This window comes from Tyto alba, unplaced genomic scaffold, assembly GCF_018691265.1.
Source record: "Tyto alba isolate M040663 unplaced genomic scaffold, T.alba_DEE_v4.0 Super-Scaffold_2, whole genome shotgun sequence".
NCBI lineage: Eukaryota > Metazoa > Chordata > Aves > Strigiformes > Tytonidae > Tyto > Tyto alba.
The window spans coordinates 77,774,283-77,798,441 of record NW_024881282.1 but is presented as its reverse complement, the minus strand read 5'-3'; the positions used below and the strand labels follow the sequence as shown (position 1 = coordinate 77,798,441).

At 35.3% G+C, this 24,159-nt stretch overlaps 1 protein-coding gene across 12 annotated transcripts in view; it reads left to right on the top strand.

Moving 5' to 3' along the window:
- MAGI2 (membrane associated guanylate kinase, WW and PDZ domain containing 2) overlaps nt 1-24,159 on the top strand; it is a 794,831-nt gene that overhangs the window by 433,205 nt on the left and 337,467 nt on the right. For all 12 annotated transcript variants that reach the window (XR_006165279.1, XM_042792123.1, XM_042792119.1 and 9 more), the window contains one exon: nt 21,598-21,717. Coding sequence is in view for 11 of the 12 variants with exons in the window: in XM_042792123.1 (XP_042648057.1) it covers nt 21,598-21,717 (120 nt within the window). In the remaining variant the exon portion in view is untranslated. The remainder of the gene's footprint in view (nt 1-21,597; nt 21,718-24,159) is intronic.

Here is a 24,159-nt window from a genome sequence, read left to right as displayed (position 1 = left end):
GCCAATGTGTAGAAATCATTCCATAAATAAATATGACATGATGGTAAGTTTTATAGGATCAGCCACATTATATTTATTTTACCTTAGTACAAAGTGTCAGCAAAAATATTATCTCTTCCAAAAATAAAATAGACATGTCTAAGCATTTCATAAAAAAGCAAAGTTGTGCACTTGAAAAGTACCTCTTCATATTTGGATACATTTTTACACCAGAACTGATGCTTTTTAGAAGTTTTTTACAACTAACATAATACTGGGTAGCTCATTCAAAACCTTTTTAACAGAAACATAGGTTTCTCAGTAATGATCTTTTACAGACTTTAAATTCATCATCAAAGTATCTTGTTAAATAAGCTGCAGAATCAAGAAGTCCATGGAGAATGAAAAGTTAATTTCAAACTTAATTAAAGAAAAATTAAAAAGTGTATTGCTGGTGTCTCCTTCACATCTCTACCATCATGGCTTTACAACATGCAGCTTAAAGAAAATGGAGAAATTGCATATCCTCTCTAGGGCCTTTTCATGCTAATGTGTTGTAGAGCCATATGAGGTAAATGTGATGCCAGTCATTAGTTTTCTTTGACAGAATAAGAATTTTATACAATAAAAATAAATAATATTCCAATAAACCCATTTCTGCTAGTTCTGTATTCCCTGATCAACAAAGCTGAATCATTATGTCACATCACAAGGGTTTACAGGATGAGATTTTATGTTCATCTGTGTCGTGTTCCAAATTAAGAGTATCATGAAACATGACCCTGCCTTGAAAAACATATAGCTATACAATTGTGTACAACCTGTTCTGTTGGTAATATTTCTTCTGTTAATACCAATTAACAAGGATGAATTCCTGCAGGGCTCCTGTAAGGCTTTAGAAAAGTGAAGTGCTAAAGATCTTCGGTTTCTTTGTTCAATAAATATTACTATGGTTACTTTTATGTAACATATTTCACTTTTTATTACAGCACTATATCTGTCAGCAGAAGGCAAATAGACATTGTTTTTCATAAAGTAACAGATCGTTCTTTAAAATACAATAAATTTCATTTCCTATTTTTCATTCCCAGTTACTGGCTTACTGTAACCAAATTATAATATATTTCTTGGCACTATTTTTACATCAGATAATATTTTCTTAAATGTCTTCCTGTTTGCTAGCTGGTTGGGGACAAGAAAGCATAAGTGTAAATGAGCATTCAGAATGGACTTAGGTGCACATGCCACAGTTAGTGAAAACTCTGCTACATGTTTTAGAAGTTGTGTTAGGCACTCTTAAGTAGTATCTAACTGAAAGGGAATAGGTATGGTCCCTCCTAAATGCAAGTTTTGATTCTAGAATCAAAAGTATAAACCAAAACTCAAGCAAAGCCTGGTGTTGCTGATGTATTTAAACTTCACTTGCAGAAAGGTAGCGCCCCGCTGGGCTTTTGTGATTGACTAGCAGCAGTCACTTCTCATATTGATAAGCTTCATTATCCCAGGATCTTCAAATAATTAGTGTGGAAAGTACCTCTGGAGGCCATTTGGTCCAACACTCCACTCGCAGCAGGAACAACTTCAAGGTTACATCCATCTTACATGGTAGATCATATTGCTCAAGACTTTGTCAAGCTGACTTTGGGCATCTACATGGATATGCAGTCTCTCTGGACAACCTGTTCCAGTGTTTGATTAAACCTAATGTTTTGTTTTTTTTTTTTTTTTTCCCCTCTTACTGTCTTTATTGTTAATGTTTGCTACTGTTTCTTTCTATATGTTTGGCATGATTAAGGAAGAGTTTAGGCTGAGGAAATTAGTTCCCCTGTCATTCTTGGATGTCTCTGGCAGAAGCACTGTATTGGCAGATCCACTTTCAGCTGGAAGCAGTAGACTTTTTTTTAAGTGAAGGAAAAGACTGACCAGACAGTGACAGTTAGCAGTCTGCTTGCATAAAATATTTGAGATTGGTCACAAACTATTAAGCAGCACTGAGAAGATTTTAACCTCTGAGACTAGAAATCCCCCAACTGTAAGTATGCAAGACAAGTGTCATACATCTTCCATGGACTATAATTTATCCCTGGGTGGATGGAGGTAAGCTACTCACATGATTGGAAGCTGCCGCTTATGTGTCAGTCTCATCTATTTCCCTGCCTTTGCTGAGAGATAGCTTGAGGAAGAGTAGGGGTACACTACCCAAAAATGAGTGTACTTCAGTAGCTAAATACATCACTAACTACATGCTGAATTCAGAAAGTCAGAAGCTCTACAGCCAGAGGGGGTCATTATGTTCACCTTGTCTGACTTCTTGTGTTACGTAAAGGATAGATTTCTTCAACCATTTTTAACAATTAAAAACAATTTCTATGAAAAAAAAACCTTAAAGATACAGAGAATCTACCACATGATAATAATTCAGATAGTTAATTAGCCTCTATATTAAAAACGTGCATCTTTTTTCTAGTCTCAGTGCATGAATGCTCAGCTTATAGCTACTAGATAAATCATGATACTAGACATTTTATGAGGGACATAATTGTTCATTAAACTGGATGTTTGCTTTAAAAATATTTTATAATGAAAGACATTATACACTTTTCCATAATGTGAATTCTGAAATATTAATTAAATCCCTCCATTGTAAGATCCTAAAGCATACATGCCCTGGACCTGCATCTGATTTCACTCATCTTTACTCTTCTGTCTCCCATCTTCCTGTTATCTATTTATACACTACTTGCTGTAGCAGAGTCAACATATTATGAGTTCATCTACTTTACATGTGTTTAAATGTATTCCTATAATAGCACTAAATCTTTAGGGACTCTGGGATCATTTGGATAAAGAATGTGTATATGATTTCTATATTTTTCCTTCTGCTTTATGATGGCTAGTACATTTATTTCTAGTATGTAACTCTATGCATCAGGTTGTCCTGTACCTGTGTTGTCATTACCATTATGAAGAGAGTTAGTGAATAGAAGTCAAATTGACATATGTTTCAGCCTTTGTAACATTTTGACTTTCAACTTTTTCAAGAAAAATTAACAAGCCATCATTTATGGCACTGCTGAGTTTTTCTGTGTTAGAATAACAGTTATAGTTACTATTAAAATATCTAATAGTATAAACTCAGATAAGACTGTCATCAAAAATTTACACATCTACATAGTTAGCAACATCCAAGGTCGGAGTGCCAGAGCATCGAGATACATCCATATTGCTATAAAACGAGGCCATCCTGGATAGTGCTGTGTGGGGTGATGGTAGATAATTTGGTGTTGTCTTGTACATTTGTTCTCCATTCTCATTTCTTCCTATTGATGATACTTTTGAAAGAGTTTAGGACCCATTATGTTTTACCTTAGGTTATTTTCTTTAAGCTTTTTCTGTCTTGGGAGAAACGTGTTTTATTTCATTCAGCAAAATATATTTCTTGTTGAGATGGCTACCATACAAAGCCAATTCCTTTTGCAGTACTAATTGCTGTATCTTCCTAACATTTTCTCTATGAAGTCTGCTGCTTCTGCCAAATACTTGAATGTGTCTACATTTTAGATATAGGGCACATTTATTGATCTCACACTGTTCACAGATTTTAAAAAAAAAAAAAGACAACCCCCCACAAAAAACTCTACACAAGAATCCACGAAGGTTTAACAGGTGATATAGAGGTGCATTATGATACTAGTGAACTAATTCACCTGCACTGAATTCCTTGACTTTATTGGATTATAAGATAGATAAAATAGCAATAAGATAGACAACATTATTTATTGCATCATTTTAGACTGAAATTAATATTAAAGTATGAGGAAATTCTACTGTGTGATTTATGAACTTGGTTTAAATTACTTGAAAATTTTTAAAGCTGCAGGTTGACTTCTTGACTGGTATAAATCAATACAATTGCTCTTATTTATGCTAGTTGCAGATATGATTACATATTTTTAGTTTCTTCATGACTGTATTCTTTCCTTCAGATATTTCAGAAAAAAAGCCCCACAGCCACACTTCAGGATGTCAGGAACTGTAAAATTGATTCTCATGGGAGATTTGCATCAGCTGATCCCATTTAACTGGGTCATTTTTCACTTGTAGCTGATCAAAAATCCAACAGGCTGTATTGTGCTTTTACCTTCTTATGTAGTGACAGTTTGGGACTCCTTTGAAAAGATAAGAGATGGGGTTCTATTTATTTAAAAATTTGGCTAAATCACATAAAAAAAATCTGAAAGTAATACTGAATTTAGATTGTTAGTAGATCATTTCACATAGGAATATGACATACTCTAGTGATGAACAGGTCATTTCAAAAATCTTCTCACATCCTTAAATCTTCCTAAAGTGTCATTAAAATTCAGTGTTCCTTATACAGAATTATGCTCAAGCAATATATATTGCAAAAAATAGATTAAATGGATATGTAAGAGGTAGGTTTATGCAGTAATTATGGCATTACTCCATTTATAATTATGATCTTTATTAGATGTAATTCAACCAACCAGTGTAATTTAGAAACACACATGCATCCACTACTTCAATAAAAATATGCTTACTGCCCTTGATAGCCTCATGCCTTAAGCAAACCCAGTGTATTGACAGCTCTACTTCTTCATGCTTTCTTCTTGTGGAGATCAGCCAACACAAAGCTTTGTTGTTGCTACCATTGCTTTATTCAACTTTAAGGAAACCATTTACTGCAGGTAAAACAAAAAAAGCCTTGTTCCTAGTAATTTCTCTTCCTCAGGGTAACTGATTCAGCAACTGGTGTTCTTGACTAGGTTTTCAAAACTTAAGGAAGTGTTATTAGATTTAATGTTTCTTTATTCAGGGAGCTTTTTATACTAGAATTCAAATTGATTTCCTTGAAGTATATGCTTTTAAACAAACAAACAAAACCAAGCAAACTTCTTAAAAGTAAAAAACACAGTTAATAAATCAATGAACTCAGTGTTGAACTATGCAGATTATATGTTCGAGTCACATCTTGATGTGAGATCTAGTTACTTAGTCATTGAAGATATGCTATTTTTGTCAAATGACTGACAAAGATGCTCCACCAGTAGTACACCTATGTTGTCCATGGGTTGATAGTTTTGTCTGGAGGATTTCTTGAGTTCCATGCCTGTCTGTGATAAACTAGTACTACAAAGAAGAGTTAAAGTTGAAATTCAGTCTAGTAACCTGGCAGAGAAGGTATATGATTTGAATGTCACTCCATGTGAGCTGGTTCAACAACTGTATAAAAGAAGTCCTGATGTATGGCAAACCCTAGGATTGTTGATAACTGAGGAGAAAAGTCACTTCCCAAGGTATAGATGAATCCTACCTTCTGCTGAGCACGGTGGCCCAGGAGTCAATGCTTGCAGTGTTGATATGTTGCTATTCCAGTAAAGACTGCAGTTACGCCTTGTCCTTCCCGGACTCGTTGTTCTCCCCTGGAGAAATAATTGTAACAGCAGTATTAGCTGAGGTTTGGCAAGTCTGCATACAGCAGTGTATCCTGACTAGTATTGAGTGAGCACAGCAGTATTCATGTTTAAACAGCTCAGTGACAAATGTCACGTGCCTCAAAAACACAAGGAAGGACTCTGAGTCAAAATAAACTGCCTGTCTTCATGTTCTCCATCATAGCACTACCAGTGGTAGCAAGTCAACCCTGCAGTGTAGGTGTAGGGACACCACTTTTTTCCTGAAAAGGATCATGATGCTGAAAAGTTGTCCCAAAGGAGACACCTCCTCTACATATTCTTTAAGATAAAAACATTTAATTTCTTTTTTATTATTTGTTCTGCTGGATTGTCATCATTATATTTTGTGAGTGCAAATGTTTCTACTACATACATTCTGTATGTCCAGACATTACTAATCTTTGGGCTTAAAAGTTATCTGATATAGATATAATATCTCGGACTTCTCTGGAGTAAATTTTGTTTTTCACTGATATTAGTAAAAATTAAACCAAAATTAAACCTTCTAAATTATTTCTAAGTAATGGGCCATCATTCCTTGGATTTTGATGGAGATGTAGCTTTAAGGTATACTGTCTTGCTTTCATTAATAACATGGGAATGAGGTTTCTGCTTCAGTTTTACTGAACAGAGGAAATGCTTAGTTATTATGTAAATGGCACATATGTGACATTTTTCATGACACAGAGAGCTCGTGATTTGATAGATACGGCACTCTATATTGATGCTTATGAGGTAGGTCTCATTTATTAATGTTTGGGCCCAATCATGCTCTCATTTCAGTGAATTGCAGTTTTTCTATTGACTGCAGGAGTAGAAATGAGATACCTATTATTATTTAACTTGTTGACTTTGGGGAAGTCACTTCCAAATTATCAGGTATCAGATTAGCAATTGCAAAATATTGTCTCTAATGCCTTCTGTGGTATCTAGAGGCAATAACACAGTTTGGTGGATAAAAATGAAGCATCAAAGAGGCAGCAGGGAAGAGCTTCTGAAATCTCCTCTCAGTTTTGTATAACCACATTTTTAGTGCAGTTTGAAATGAAGTTAATCTGAATAATTTAGTCTTCAGAATTAGTTTAAATTGAGATTTTATCTTTCTTCTAAAAGAGTGGGATCATTTACATGGTCGGATGCAGCTGATGTTCTGTTGTTCTTTAACGCTTCTCAGAGGCTTGTTTCTGATTTGGCAGTCACCCCATAATATTGACCGTGTATCAGTGTAGAGCTCTTGAGGTAATCAATGGGTATCACTGAAAAAAAAGTGCTATGTTCTGACCAAGGCCAAACATGAAGAGCATTTCCCTTCTTGTGGGTAAACTCAAAAAGAGATGTCTGCTGAGGACATTTTTGTTTATTTTGTCAATTCTTATCCTGGTTAGAATTTACTTTCAGATTTTAAAAGCTAATTTATATTCTTGTGGCTTATTGTTGGTTACCTATCCTTATATGCTTTGATTCTGATTCACATACTGTTCAAAGACAAAATTTCTAGTGAGCTGTTATCATTTCAGTGTATTGATAACAAGGTCTACTTGTTGGGCTGGGCAGTGGCTGGAAATATGCCAAGTTTGTCAGTAGTATGATTTTCAGTTGAGAGTAAGGAGGCTTTCTCATTTTTTGTAACTCCAGAGTTCATTTGAAACAATTAAAATTGATCAAAGTGCAATCAGCTATGAAGTTCCTAAGCCAGTGGACTAGTTGCCAAAATGATGTATTTGAATCTAACTCATTGACAGCTAAATTACTCAAAAGTATGAACTGTCACCTCCTGGTAGCTGGGGCCATATTTCAGATAGGTGGTTTCCAGAAAAGTGATGTTTGGATTTGAGAAGTCTCTTAGTGGGCTTATTGAGTATCTGTTGGGAGAAAACACCATGGACCTGAATGGTGTTGGCTGGATTTATCTAGTGAAAACCCCTTAGCTGGGGCCTAGTGCAAAAATACTTTAGCTTGGGTTCACCTCACCTAATTTTAAGCACATACTAGAGACTAATAACCAGGAGGCTACTGATCCTAAATGTCTTCTGAAGTCAGTGGAGAAACTAGAAGTCTTAGTCTGACTGAAATCACCCTCTGCTGAATACTCAGGAAGCCTTGGAGGTTCAGTCATACAGTACAGGCCTTCACTGAACTGTATTAACATACTTGTAAAACCATCAGTGGATATTAGCCATTCCTTCTTGGAGCTTAAAATTACAGTGGAGCAGCAGAGCAGCATTACATTAGTAAAGAAAAGCATATCAAATCTGCAAAAATGGAACTGGCCTTTTTAAAATTTTTTTCTCCTTTTTTTTTCTCCCTTCCCTTTTTTGGACAAAAAAAAAAAAAAAATAAATTAAAGGGACCTTGTCTAAGGCAGCTGGGAGAATGATTAGAGAAACTCAAGAGCAAGTAACACAGGAAAGTTTTCCTAATATTACTGTCAGCATTTTGATGAAAGTACATATAATGAAATAAGCAGATAAGCTTAAGTGGAAGCTATGGTATCAGTTTACAAGGATGTAGAACTAAGCACTTCTCCCAGATTCTCAACTATCCTCTTTGTGCTTCTAAATGCAGATTTTCTCTCTAACAAGAGGAATCTATATGCACTTCTGAAACATTACCACTGAAAATTAAACAATTTTTTTGCTCTAGACAATTCACACAAGAATATGAGGGTATTTCGTCTAGCATCATTTGAAATAATTGTGTAGAGTTGGGTCATACATACATATATATGCTGATTTAACAGTTTTTCCCAAACTGTGGATAACAATATCCCCTGAAAATCCATGCCACTGTGTTAGACGCAAATGCCACAATTCTATCATACAACCAGAATTTATATTCTCTCATGAGTGGGGATTAGAACATATGGTTTTGTTAATCAGAGCAGTGAGGACTACCCTTAAGAGTTGTCAGAAACTGTTTAAAGAAAGGTGAATTTAAATATCTACAACTAGTTATTATAAATGTTTGTTATTCTCCTACCCTGAGAAACAGCATCTGTCAACTATCTCAATAGATCACAAGAAAAGGGATGAGGCTAAAAGGTTAATACCCTCAAAAGAGTGATTTAAGTCTTCTAGGGCTACTAGATATAATGGGAATAAGAGCACACAGTAAAAATAGATTATGCTGTATTTGTTTCATGAAGATATTTTATTTTCAAGATGAACTGTTCAGCTGGAGAGATTGACCACTGCTCATATAAGGAGTAGCTAGGCTGGCATGAAGATTTCTAGAACTATAGTGTCTGAACATGAGCCATACTTCATGACAGGCACATATTTGAATTAAAAGAATGAGCTATTTAGCGGGCAATGTATGTATGTCATGTACAGCACCTTCAGTAAAATGACAAGTTATAAATTCGTCTCAGATTTTACTGCTATTGAATGCAGTGGCACTTCTACATATTGAGATGAAGGGACCACTATATTAATGGCATGTGGTGCCACAAAAAAACTCCATCACATTAGGATTTAGATCAGAGAGATGATTAGTGTGAAAAAGCAACAGCGATCCTGTATGTAGCTATACAGAGCTCATGACTTTGAAGAAGTAGAAATGCTAAGATGCTTTGAAGAAGAGAAATGGCATAAATATAAAATAAGGAATATTCACATTCTCTGTTAGCTGGGAAGATAGAACCATTGACCTACCCTCTTCAGGGAATTCAGTTTTCTGATACTAATTATTAGAGCTACAAATTCTTAAATAGTAATTAATTGCATCCATAAAAATAAAAGTAGTATAATTAGATGTATTTCAATTTGATATAGTTACTTTTAATTTGCTCTGTTATCATCAGTAGCAACAGATGCCAGTTCTTGCTATCTGTTTGGAGCTAAAATAAGTGGAATTAACTCATCTCTTGTGACTACTGAATTGAACATTGCAAGGTTGATTATTATAACTCATCATAATAGAAAAGGAAGCCTCACTGTACATCAAAAGCAACAATTTTAATTAGTCAACTGGAGTTACACTTGCTACTCACCAATTTCTCCTCAGCCCCGCTGAATACAATAATATCAAGGTCACACTGGGACCGAAATCTTTCAGGTTTTTGCAAGCCCTCCTTTGTTCAGACATAACCTTCCACATAACATTTATGTTGCTCCGGAATAAGGAAATTGTCCGTTAGTTGGATTGTGTAGTCCTCATGAAATGACCTTCACTGGTGCTGTAGTTACACCTCAGAAATAATTCTTGTAGGAGACAAGAATGGGCTTCCCCCCATTCAGAATTACGTGACGTTTATTTCTTCACCTTCACTGTATTTGACTCCTTTGAAGTTAAATCTAAGATTATTTTCTTTCTATCTTCAAAAGAAGAATGAACAAGGCTTTTTAAATTTCTTTTAAAAACTGGAAGATAGTCATAATATCTAAATCTGCAGCATGCACTTTTAACTTTGAAAGTATGTAATAAAATAATGACTTCTGTATAAATAATGTATTCAACTTGTTACTGAGGAGTGGTATTTTGTTTTATTAATGTGAGTTAAGCTGAAAATAGTTTTTGTCCCAAAAACAGATGGGAAGAAATAAGTTTCAAATAGCTGATTTTTATGGGGAGTCATGTTTTTATGGAAAATAATTTAATATAAAAACTAAGATGGTTTCAAGGAATATGTTTCTGAATAACAAAAAGGTGTTCCATGATGCATTCATTTATCTGAAAGAAGGAGAATATATTTCTCCTCCACTGTTTTAAACTGGACTTTTTAGAACAGAAAAATCAAACATTGTGTTTCCTTGGAATTTACTGCAGAGGTTCATAGTTCAATCAAAACTTTATTTCCTATGAGAAACAGTGGATGAAGAAGAGCAACAGAAGTTTTTACCAAGGAGTCCACATCAGTATTGTGTATATCCTACTTTTGCTGTTTATAGTAGAGCGTAAGAGGAGGAAAAAGGGAACAAGATGTTTTCACTTACTCTAGAAGCAGACAATAAAACATGTGCTTACTCTAGAAGCAGACAGGAAAACATGTGCTTGCTATGCCAATGTGCTCAAGAGGTGCAGCGTTCCATTGCCTGTAACCATCACATGAGAAATGTGCTAGTACACGGACAGAGCAGCGCTGCCGTGGGAAGCAGTCCCACAGCATGACTTCTCCTTCTGCTCAAAGTCTTCCTGCAGCATGTGGTGGCATCTCACAATAAAAAATTCTGTCTAGCACTGTTGGGATCCCTACTGAGGGAATAAAATTTCCCTGTGTCTCAGTTCAGTGTTTGCTCTGCTGTGTGGATAGCAGTTGGCCACCAGGATTTCGACTGTGAATCTGCTGGAGGTGTTGCACACAGTATTGCTCAGTCACTCATTCATTTCTTAGAATTCTGTTTATTAAAAATGAGTACAAAAATATATGCTGCTATATGTGAGCATTTTTTGTTACCAAACCAAGGTCTAGTCGAGCTGCCTGGTAAATGGTTCAGAGATTTGGCTGTATATATCAACTTCTGGGGTGAAAGCCAAGGACTAAAACTATCAAAACAAACTACGGACTGTAAGATAAAGAAAACCAAGTAACTTGTAACTCTCTTCTACCATGCAGACACCATTCATTGTAGTTTTCCAAATAACTTTTTGATTCAGAAGAATTGTGCTCTGGATTGGTTCTTGCTCCCATGCCTTGTTGGATAGATATTGTTCAGAGGCACAGCAGAACACAACTATGACGACTGCAGAGAGAGAACAGACTTGTGTCTGAAGACTGCCCCGTTTTAAGTACAGATTATTTTTTTCATTCACACATATTAACTAGGTTCCCTATTTTAAGCATAAACTCCCCTCATTTTTCTCTGTGTCATCTGCCTTAATCAGTAAATACCCCTTAAAATTCTGTTATTATTTCATACTATTGATTCATTAATTAACTGTTTTGTATTATTGACATAAACTTCCAAAACAGATGAAGTGAGTTTGGTTAGGAATACATCTGTGGATGGTTTCTATGGTGACCTGTTCCACAGTGCCTCTTTTAATACCTCTCAAAGTTAGACTGCAGATTTAGAAAATCCAGTTATAAATGTTTTCAGAGATTTAGTAGCAACAGATAACAACTTCACAAAAACTTTAAAAATATACTTTAAATAGACATTATACAGGGTGGCTAGCTTCCTAAATTTGAGTAAAATATATAGAGTGAAAAAGAACTGTAATATTTTTTCAGTTTAAAAGTTATTATTGCAGGCATTGAAGAATCTTTCAAAGTACATTATGATCTGTGTATGATTTAAACAGGTTCCTCAGTTCTCTGTAGTAATATGTGCAAGCTGCCTAACAAAAGTCATCCACAACAATTTATTCATGATGTTAATAAAATCAACTGGTATAAAAGCAGGTTCTGTTGTGATAGCAGAAGTTTTGTCCCTTATTCTAGATAGGGTGTGTTTCCAGGATTTCTGAAAGTATATTTGAATGATGTTTTACCATCACAGTTGAACAAACTATCCCAGATCTCAATAATATTTCTGCTGGTGCTCCAATCAGTTGGACCATAGGTAGGAATAAAAGAATTGCTAACATAGGGCAAAAATTCAGCTGTATACCTGACTGTTTAGCAGACCTACACGTGGCAACAGACTACTATGCAAGTAGCTCTTTAACTACATCACCTATCCTCTTGAAGAGTTGCAAAAAATCAGACATTTCCCAGAAAAGGCTTTGTTCTTCCAAAGACCTTAAGATGTTCTAATTAAATTTTTCTAGTAGTAGAAAGATTTTTGCATGTAATTAGGTGTACCTTAATTTCATTAGTTCCATCAAAAGGCTCTGTCTAGGTAAGACTTTTATAAATCTGAAAGAATGTATGGAAACATGCATACATGATTCTCTCATAAAAATGCCCTAAAACATGTTTTGATTCTTCACATAGTTCTCTTGTACACTTAAATTCCCCTTCACATAAAAACCTGTTGTTTGTGGTTTGAATACAGGTTTATGGACGTGTAAGCAACTTTGTGTAATGAGAATCAAAGGCTAAACTTCCGAAAGGGGTAAAGATTTGTCATCACATTTTAGTTTATAGCTTTATCTGAAAGAGTGGAAATCCATGAAAGAGCGAAAATTAATGTCTGAAGTACATGCAAAACATCTTAGACTTTATTAATTATTTATTATCTCTACAAGTTCCTAATTCGTCAAAATAAAAACCCCAACTTCCTACCACAACCTACCATCCGTTTATCATCAGATTTTCAAATTTCCATTCTCAAATATTTCTGTAGAGTAGTTCATGGCTTTCTTTCTTATGTGCTTGGAAAGCTGATACGGTGTTTTAAGTTTATAGTAATTCTGAAAGATATTGGAATGTATTGCAGGGGTGTTGCTAAGACATTAACATGTTTTATGAAGAAAATCCCAGTGTCTTCTAGAACTTCATGGCTGGTACTAATTTTTGCCTTAAAAAAAAAAAAACAAAAAAAACAAACAAACAAAAAAAACAAAAAAAAAACAAAAAACAAAACAAAAAACAAAACAAAAAAAAAAAAAAAAACAAAAAACAAAAAAAACACAAACCCAAACGAACAAAAACAAACAAACAAACAACTTTTGAGACAATAATGTGGAATCTAGAATGATTCATACCTGGTTTTCCTTCTTTCCATCTTTTCACTTTTTGAGCACTGAAAATCAGATTCCTTAGGTACTTGGCTAACCCCTGTAGGGTCTACATTTCCAAATTCCAGAACACTCATAATTTCCCAATTTGGTATTTTCAAGGAATTACATAGAATATATTTTAAGTTTTTATGATATCTACATTAGAAACAGCTTTTCTGATTGCTTTTACATGTATCTTCTGCAATATTCCATGCCTAACTTGACACAATGTATTCACATTTCTGTTTTATTAGCTTTTATATCTGAAGTCTATTGTTAACATCTTAAAAGATACTCTTGGCAAAGATGATTAAAAAAAAGATGTTTTAGTTGCTCAAATGTTGTGCTGGCAATGAAACTTGTATAGCTGGGATTAATGCTGGGTCAGTAATTGTTCTTAAAAGAAAGTGCTCTGCAGACTTAATAAGGAGTTCACCAACAGCACGAAAGTGACCCAGTTCATACCACGATTACCAGGCAATGAGTCATGTGGATAGAACACTCAGGATATCACTACCTGTGACAGGATAACAGCACGAAAGTGTAATGATCAAATCCTGTATTGGTGTAATGGGTAGCTCTGGATATGTCACAGTTTATTTTGAAGAAAAGTCTGCAAGTATCTGTCTCAGCCTACAGCTCTTGTGCTGCGTTTCTTCTCTGGGTGTCTTGCTAGTTCCAGTGATCCTCTCATAATTAACCAAATAAAGAAAGAAATAAATAACCTTCATACCAGCAGTCCTCAGCTAGAACAACTGTCATACCCATCTCCCGATTTTGCTTTGCTATTTAGCTCCAATACGACTTAATTTTTAAAATGCATAAATTTTCTTTGGGCTGCTTTTATGCTTATTGTACAGTGTCTGTCACATTGCAAAAAAAAACCAAAAGAGTTAATAGAAAACCCAGGCTAAATTTAATCAGAAGCTCCTGAATGCATATTGAATCTAAGAAACAGTATTTGAAAGGGTATTTGTATCTGGAGTGTAATGATCCTGTTTACCACCAGGCAGGAGCTTATCTAGTTGACCTGATGCATACGTCTCAAGGTAGAAAAAGTGAAAATCTGAAGAAACTCAGGCTTAATGCATATTCTTTCCATAAAGAACATGCTTATCTGTTACTCTGTGCATTGTAGATCTCAAATCCAAGAGGTTACTGCCTCTGTTTTACACTATAAAATAAAAAATATATTGTCCTAAGAATAATGTGGTATTATAGAACGTGGGCACTACAGCCTAGTACATAGTCTCTTAACAGTGCTTTTCACAGTCTTACATTTTACCTCTTCAGGTAAAATCAAAACATAACAAACAACATCATTAATCCCAAAGTATACTAGAAACTGTTAAAAATATAGGTCGCATAGGCTTTTTTTTTTTTTTAAGGGTTTCTTTTGATGTGACCCAAATTCTCCACCTAATTTCAGTGGACACTGGATTGAGTCATGTAGTTAATCTATTACTTCTGCTAATATTTGTGAATACTGATGATGCACAGGGATTGAAAAACTTCCTTTCAATTCACGTGAACTTAACACCAAGAAATGAAACTAATAGTTCTGTGATGAAGTATGGCTAAGTGTTTTTCCCATTCTACTAAAACTTGGTTAGAAAATCCTGGAGATAGTAAAAACACACAATTTTTTCCAAATAGTGTCTGATTTTTCTCTCTGTGCACAGGTAAAATTGCAAATAATGCTGCAGTCTCACAATTCAGCAACTGATAAATGACTGGCTTTGCCTCATGGTAGAGCATTAGCACCTTTGCTAATGGTGTTTGAATTGATTAACATGGAGATCTTCTGGATCACATTTGCCAACAACCTGTTTATTAATGCAGTTCAAACCATTAACCCTGAAAAATATTTTCAGGAATTTAGAATTCATTCCTTTGCTTCTGCACTTATTTTTATAGGGATGCACCAGAGAAATTGCTGTTATTGCACACTTTGAATGAGGAAAAAACTTTTCTTCTTCATGACGCTTTGCAAGAAGGTGCTTATGCCATTGTATTTTATGTTGTTGTTATGAGAAGTATCATAAACACTTGAAGCTTCCTGCTTTGTACTACATCTAAAATCACTTTACTTGAAAATTATGTTTATTATTCTCTTCAGCTGGGAATTCAGTAGATCAAGACGAATGTGGTGTTTCTCTGCTTAATGCAGTTAGTAATTTGACAAGATAGGTATAATTTGACATACATTTCAGTTCCTCACAGTAATAGTGTCCCAGAGTAATTTGGCAAACAAACAAAAGAGCTAATTAAACATTGTTGATTTTTTCTAAGGCGAAACGTATACAAGGTCGTACCAAGGGCTCAGCTGAAGTTTATTAAAGATTAGCAGTCTGTTTCTGCAGGAGGGATCCCTCCAGCTAGTGTAATGTATGACAGCCTGGCGTACCGCTTTCCACGACAAGCTGTTGTACAGAGCAGAAATACAGAGCAAATTTTCAGTAGAAAGTCTAATAAAAGCACTTTAGATTTTTTTCTTGTTATTTTTTGTTATATTTGGAACAAATAAGCACAATAAGGCCCTGTTTGCTTCCACACATTTGGAAAACGAATCTAGGAGTACATCATTATGCAAAACAGGCTCAGTTATTACCATGCCTTTCATTTACACTGTAAATTCTTGTGGCAAAGACACACCTTTGCTTTTGCAAATAGGAACCAATCCATGCAGTAGGAACCAATCTGTGAATCCAAATGCAAATCAGTTAAATAATTGTGAAGGTGTTTGGATAGCAGTGTGCCATGTTTGCCCTTAACCTGCAATTTAAAAATGTAATAATTTAAATATTTATAATATGCCTGTAATTGGGAGCATTAAAACCTGTGCACAGGGTCTGTGAGTGGGTCCTGGACCATGCGGGCCTTTACTTCTACCTCTCCTGACCATCATACAGACTGTACAGGAACATTACTCATGCAATATTATCTTTGTAAAGCTGCCAAAGACTTTAAAATATAGATTATTTACTGTGCAAGGATGAAATGTTTTTGAAAATGTGTTTATGGTCCTGAGCACAGAACACCTTTCTGAGTCATTCCTGTCATAGTTCTGGGATTTTTAACTAACATTCATTTCCTATGCTGACACATAAATAAATTTACCTGATTTCCTGTCATGCATAACTATATGGCGTTAGAAATAAAAGAAATATTGAGAGCACTTTTCCTGCTTTTGAAAGTAACAGAGCTGGACAGAGACTGTGAAGACTCAGAGCTTCTAAGAAATAGAAATATTTTAAAAGTCAAACTGAGCACCTTGTTCCCAAATAAGCATTATGTTAAAATATGTTAAAATTATGTACTTGGATGATGAGATTAAAGAAGACAAAAATACTTAGTTGTTCTACCTGTACAAACTGATGTGGAGCTGTCCCACCCTGGAGTTCTTCCAGAATGAATAATTCCATAGTTTTTTCCTAGTAGTGGGTATCTGGACTGAACACTACACAAACTGACCATTTTTCCAATCTGTACTAGCAGTGAACATAAAAGTTCTATGTTAAATGTTATTCATTGTTACCCAAGCCCATATAAGTAGTATTTCAAAAAGAGTTGATTGCTATTAAATTAACACTATCCTTTTCTTATTCTTTGTAAAGATTTTTTTAGGTGTCTAAATTTATACCTTCAGGTGCCTTATACTCAGTTAAAAAAAAATGCTCTTTCAGAGGCTGTTTATGTAAACAGCACCTTATTCCTCTCTAGAAACATAACAACGTCATATAACATAACACTGAGCATGGAAAGCTTGCACTGAAGTGTGGTGAAGCACCATGTTTCCCCTGTAGAACAGCAGAAGAAACAAGCTACAAAGGCAAAGGTTCTTTTTTTTTTTAAAAAAAAAAGCAAAACAAAACAAAACAAAACCAAAACAAAACCAAACCAACAAACAAAAAAACCCAAACAAACAAACAAAAAAGATCTGCCCCATATCTTAAATATCTAAACTGTACCAACTATCCATGTTGAAGTTATAAATCCAGACAAAATAGTTGCTCAGTGAATGATCTTAATATTGGTTTTGAGAGAAAATTGTTGAACGATGCAAGCAGTGCTCATAAAATCAGACAGGGTCAGTATCAGTCCAGATTTTGTAGACCAAGCTCCTGTAATTTCTAAGGGTTAGGGTTAGGGTTGTGTGAAAGCACCCTCTTGTATGGACTGGTCATGGTTACTTGGAAGCTACTCCTTTTGTATCTTCTGTTTAACAGTAACAATAGATTGCATGTCATAAATATGCATAGTGCTGGTTTTGATTGCATAAGATCTAAAAGTATCATATTCTTTCACTGTGCAATGCAAAGATTTTTTTTTCATACATTACCATGGTAACAAAATGGTAACTGTGTTCCTATTTTCATTTTACATTAATAAAAGGCTAAATATGATAAACAGTAGCAAGTGTGTCCTATTAACCCTTGAGGCTGTATAACAAGAAGTGTTGTGTTTCTGTAAAAATATGAGGCTTGGAATTAATCCTTTCTTTTAAGTCTTGAATCACCATGGCTTTTAGACTTGCTTATCTGTCTGTATGAATGTAGTTAAAGACAAAATCTGTCAAGAACAGTAACTCTAATTTAATTTAAAATCAAGGAAAAAGAAAATTTTATTATGGTCTATAAGATTCCCATATATAGACCTTAATGTTCAGACCTTGATGTGTGTTTAAGATTCTCCAGTAACTACCTTCAAGTCTGTAAACCTGCACATTGCAAACCCTATGATGTTTACAGAAAAGTATAAAGGATGACAGAAGTATTAATAGCAGCAACTTAGTTCCTCCAGGGTGAAGGAGTAAAAGAGGCAATAACTATTGATTATGCCATTAGCCAGGGAATTGCTTTAATCATTTGCAAGATCTCAGGTCCTCCGGGCTGAGGGAATGAGAACAGATGCAGGAGGGAAATGGGACTCGGTAAGATTTTATCAAGAGCAATAAAGTTCTGGTGGGGATAGCAACTGCTGTACCTGGGGTAAAAGTCACCCTAAACACATGCAACTAGTGATCATGGTTTGCTCCTTTCTCCATTTATTGAAGTGAGTAGTTGACATCTTATGGGACTACAACTCTCAGTATACAATACAATGCAGAGCTATTGGAGCAGAGGCTGTAAAGATTATAAGAAAAGAGGGTGGAGCCTTCCATGTTACCATCTGAGTGATAGTATTACCTCCTGGCATTGTAGGACAGACGTAGCAGGTATTGGTAGAACTGGCAAGAAATTTTCCAGAAAATCTGCTTTTCTTTAAAAATGTTCATTTGTGTAATTTACCCATTTCAAATCAACTTTTAGGAGAAAGGATTCTTCATCTCCATGCTGGAATGTCTGGTGACACCATGGGGTGCAAGAGAAAACGAGAAGGGAAAACATACTGTGGAATTACCACGAGCTATTTTTAGTCACCTAGAAAAACCACTGTGAACCAGATTCAGGAAGACTAAATTAAGAAACTGCTCTGTACAGTACCACACTGGCAATTCTAAAGTGGAGTTCTGGGTCTTTTGATTTTCCCACAGAAAATCCATTAGTTTCATCCTGAAGCAAATTAATAACTATTTGGAATCTTGGAGTGTTATAAAACAAGATAATGATTACATCTGCAGCTCAAAATGCAGGGCATGTCATGGCTACCTTACACATGGGTATAGGTGATGAGCAATTTGATGGGAGAACAGACAGGCTAGAGTTAAACTGTTTTAAGGATACAGAATTAGTCTATAATTGGACCATGCGTTTAATTTGAAATAGGGAAAGCTGATTAGACAGAATATTCTATTTATAGCACAGAGTATATGTGAACTTTGTCATATATGTACCATATCTGAAAGAATGTGACTAAGTCACATAAGGTCAGAAAGATCAGGTCCTTAGCTTCCTATTTAAGAGAGGGATTCAGAATCTGAAATTTAGTCCATTACACTTTTCTAGGCAAGTTGACCAAAGACCATGACCAAAATAGAGAAACACAGGGATAACTGGGTCTGTTGTTGGACATCCTGTGAGACTTTGCAGTCAACCCTGATGAATATAACTGCTGAATATCCATGTGTTTAAAACAAACTGCAGTGTATTATCACTTAATGTCATAGAATCATTGAAAATTTAGATTGAGAGGGAGCTCAGTAAGTCATTTGGTCCAACTTTCCACTCAAAGTAGGTCTTACCTCCACATTTTATGTAACTTGTATTTTTGACTGAGAAACCTGGTAATCTTAACTTGGCTACATAAAAAAAAATATTGAAGAAACTAGAGGTACTCATTTAATATGTCAGTTTATTCCCTGTGCCATGTCTAGGAATAACATAGCCTTGATTTGCCAAGGTGTTTTATGAGGAAGATACAGTTCCAATGAATAGACTTTGGGAGTGAAAAATTCCTCAGGAGAGAGCATGCAGATCAAACATCTGATGCCTGTGCTGTTAGCTGAGCTCCCAGGAGCTTGGAGGCTAGCCAGAATTCCTGTGCTTCTTCTACACAGTTCTTGCAATGGGGTGAAGATCTCTGAGGATGCTGCTGCATCCCTAGGGGTCAGATGTTCTATAGGGAGTAAATTCAACGTATTTATGGACAATCCAAGTGTCTGAGTGCTTTAACCATGCCATCCCTGAAACAGATAGTAATAATCCCAACAAACCCATTTCTGCAAATATGAAATTCCCAGAAATGAACAGCCAAATAAGATGCTTTTTACTTTTAAATGTTGAGATGAAAAGGGAATTAGAATCAGACAAATGAGGGAAAGTGTCTTATATCTTATAGATTTATGAAAACATGTTCCTGATGTTAGCTACTGGTATATTAGCTTCTCAGGCTCATTTCCACAGACAGTCAGGCTGCCTGTGAGGAGACAAAGGTGTCTATGACAAACAGTCTGGATAATCTAACTAAGGCACTGTTATGTCCCAGTGTCTCCACTGACAACAAGGAGTTTGGACAACTCTGAAGGCCAGGCAGTGCTTTGGCAATGCTGAGTGCTGGCCAGTAGGAATCACTGGGATCGTGGGAGTCCTGTCATTGTCATGGAGAGAACCTTGCACTTTAATGTGCTCTTCATTGCACAGGAGTCTCTATTAGACCTAGCTATAGAGTGGGATTCAGTATGAGATTGACAGCTGCATTTTGGGCAGTGCAAAGGATAATTTTGTGCACTTGAGGTAATGCAAGGGGTATTTTGTCGTTTGCATATCTGCCAGCTTCACATGGATACCTGAGTCACTCCACAGAGACCTGTGTATGGTCAACTGACTTGAGCTCTTAGCAGGTAGGCAGCTGAATAGCTCTCGTTTCCACCATTGATGAGATCTCTTTTGATTGTAATAGTTTATACGCATGGCAGAAATGTAGAAAATTACACTTAGTTTTCTTAATCTCACAATGAGTCTCACACAAAATGATTCAAGAGGTTTAAATGCAGATACCTGAACAACAGACATCAAAAAGTAGATGAAACAGATTTTATGTTAGTTGACCTGAAGAGAAGTCTGAATCACTACTGCATAATATGAGAGTCACGATACAGTGTTTAAGGTAGTGGATTAATAACTGAGGAAGAGAGTGTCCTTTGAACAATATCACAATGTTAAACTTTTGTCCAGAAGGTGGACGATGTGGTTTCTAGCCACTTCAGCAGTCTGAGAGTAATGTAATCACTACAGTATTGATAAAGAATTGAATGATTAAGGCATTTCAACCACTCTGAGACTGAGGAGGACCTAAAACTCTCCCATTTACAAATGGAGTTTTGAGACTTATTTAATAGTTTCAGTCAAAGTAGGGATAGTCTGGCCACAATAAACCAGACCATTAGAAAATTAGGTCAAATTCAGATGCTTTCCTGCTAACATCTCAACTTCTGCTAGCTAAGCTGAGTCACTTCTCAGTGTGTATGAAATATTGTCTGTCAGTATTTATGGAATTCTGTCATCCAAAGATGACAATATAGGCAATAACTAAATATAAGCACCTTTGCAGTTTGACAGCATGGTTAGCAGGTGATTTGAATCACTCAGTCCCTGAAGCCAAACCATTTATCAAGTCCACTTATGGCACTGAAACAAGCAATGGGAATATAACCCTTACAGATTTACTTACAGCTTTATTATTTCACGTACTAAATAAATGTTTAAAAGATCATAAAGCAGATTAATTGTAGACAAGACTTTCTTTGAAGCCACAGAAAATACACATCGAATTTTGTATTATCTCTGAATGCCTGGTGTTACTGAGGGTCTTTGTAGTAACATAAAAAAAATAGCAGTATGATACATTTTCATTAGTGAGAATAAATAATATGGATCCAAAGAACGTCTGGCATGATCTTAAACATGTATTTCATATACCTCTGTCAGCTTCAACAAATGTAGCTATATGGTTTTGAAAGACAACCTCACAAGGAGGATGTGCTATATAATGTGTTATATAAACGGTTTACTTTGTAAAATTCCTAAAATTTTCAAAAAGATCATTTTACATTTAGGTAATGTGCTTGACAGTGTGTCTTTTGTCTTATTAACAGGCACCACAAGGCCACATAAGGAGGGAGAAGTCCCTGGTGTGGACTATATTTTCATCACTGTTGAAGATTTTATGGAATTAGAGAAAAGTGGTGCTCTCTTAGAAAGTGGAACATATGAAGGTAAGCACACTTTTACTGCCAGATCTGTTTCATGTTTCCATTATGCTTTTTTCTAATTTGATGGAATTGCACTGGGACATCCCATGACAAATGTGCCATTGATACTGTTATCAGAAATTTGTGAAGAGCCATATGGCAATTATGAAAATATTTTCATATATAAAAGCTAAGTGCAGATGGGTTCATTGTAATTTTAGTATATTATACTGGTTAAGAGAAACAGGATAATACATTGAACTTATAGAAAAGAAACACTAGTTCTTTATGCCAAATACTTGAAGAGATTTCCACAAAATTTTGGCAAACAGCTGCTTTTTAACATAGGAGAAACAAACTGTACAGCAGAAATCAGTTGTAAGGCTGACACTTTTCCTTTGCATCTGTGATCCTGCAAATACCAATCTATATCAGAGGTTGAAACTTCACTATTTAAGAAAAACAGGAAGGATTTATTATGTCATGTCTTACAGGTTTTGTAAAGTTATTGAAAAGAACTCATTAATTTTGTGATATGACAGAAGGATAGGAACTGTCCTAATGACTGTATTAGAAAATGTCTGTATATGGGGCAAAGATCCAGCAGCTTATTGCAGAACAGTGCTTCCCAGGAGAACTGATAATTCATCTGATTTTAAAACTTCAAAACACAGCCATCCTGAAAGTGAAAATACTATAAATGGAAGGGCAGTTACAGAGCAGGGCATTTTAATAAATCCAGAACAATGCTATGCTATTTTAAACCAAATACTTCTTATAAATACACTTGTATTTAAGATAATTAAGTAATGGATAGGTCTTTTTACTGTAATTTTCAAAATGACAGGGAACACTCTTTACATGGAAAATATGACCCGTAGATGTGCAAATACCTGGGGGAGTAGAACCATTTACAAGAAGCAGCCCCATATTTTTACCTTGTAGCAAAAGAAGGAATGAAGACCTTTTTGTCCTGACTTTGTCCCTGCCAAGGAATGCATCTGAAGATAAATAAGAAGCTATTCACACCAAAGAAAATCATTAGCTGTGTTATAAATAGCAGGAAAGAAGGTAATCCTTTCTCACCTAATCAGCACAAAGTACCCATTGGAAAGTAAATAAATTTTCATAAAGAGCTATATCAATACAGAACTTGTAACAAAGATTTCCATTAAAGAAGGTCAAATAAAGGAAAATATATCGTCTTTTCCTTTTCTACTTTTTTTCCCTACTGTCTGACACCTAATGGTAGAAGTTACTAAATGTTAGTACAAGTACACCACCACAATTTTACATTTATTAGAGATTCATTAAATAACAAGGATTTCCTGAAGTATCTTTTTGTTACCTTAGGTATATGAAACTAATATTAAAGGAGCTTAAGTGCAGCACAAGTCTGTCATTGCTTGACCATGTAATTTCATTAGTTTGTAGCAAGTTTGTAGAGATTGAACTGCTAGGGTAAATTAATTCACAGTGCTCTTCTCTCCCTCGGGGGATACTGAGAGGTGTCTTTTAATACCAGCTCCAGAGCTGAGTGGACATCAAGGTGAAATATTGGTTGGGGAAGCCTGCATAACTCCGTAAACCAGCTTGAGGACCTAGCTGAAGAGAGATTTAAAGTCATGTTTATGCAATGTCTGTCACGTCATTTGCTGATCACAGATGACAAGTTCACTGAAGCCAAGAAGTCAGAAACTAAATGCTAAACAAAATAAACAGACCAATTCCTGCATAAATCCTGTCTGATTCACAGTTTTCCTGATCACCAGATATGCATTCTGACAAATAATAAATAATATATTATCTGTCTATATATTATGGCAAATAATAGTCAACACATTAGAAAATATACCTAGTTTACAGATGATATTTTTCCTGTTCCATTACAAAGACTTTTGGACATGACCTTACAAAGTTACACACCCCATTTCCTGATTAATTCCTTATGACTGTAGTACCTTCCTCAGGGAAGGATTTTGCTAATCATTCCATCACAAGTTTTCCTGAGCACAGTAAGTCTGCAGTGATTAAGTTTACTGGTGACAATTATACCAACCCAAGCAAAAAAATTTTCAATTCCCCCCACTAAGAGAAGATGATTTTTGAACCCTTCCATAGATCAAGCAATTTATGTGAACATGCATGTTGTGGGAGATTAATTTTGTCTCCTTATCAGCACTGGTTATCAGACCTCTGAAACAAATCAGCCTTCTTTTTAAAGATTCTTAGTGTTAATAGATTGATTTGCAGATTTCTTTATTATTTCTTCTTTTTGTCTTGAAAATATCATTCTGTATTTAGTTAATTATATATAGTTTAGCTGAGTCAGTCTATACTGATTGTCTAACAATGGCCACTATGTACCAGTTGGTCTCTACCAGAAGAATGTTTTTAAAAAGAGATTTCTCATTTTGTTGAGATAAAAAGACAGACTCTGTGTATGTGCGTTGTTTTTCTCTACTT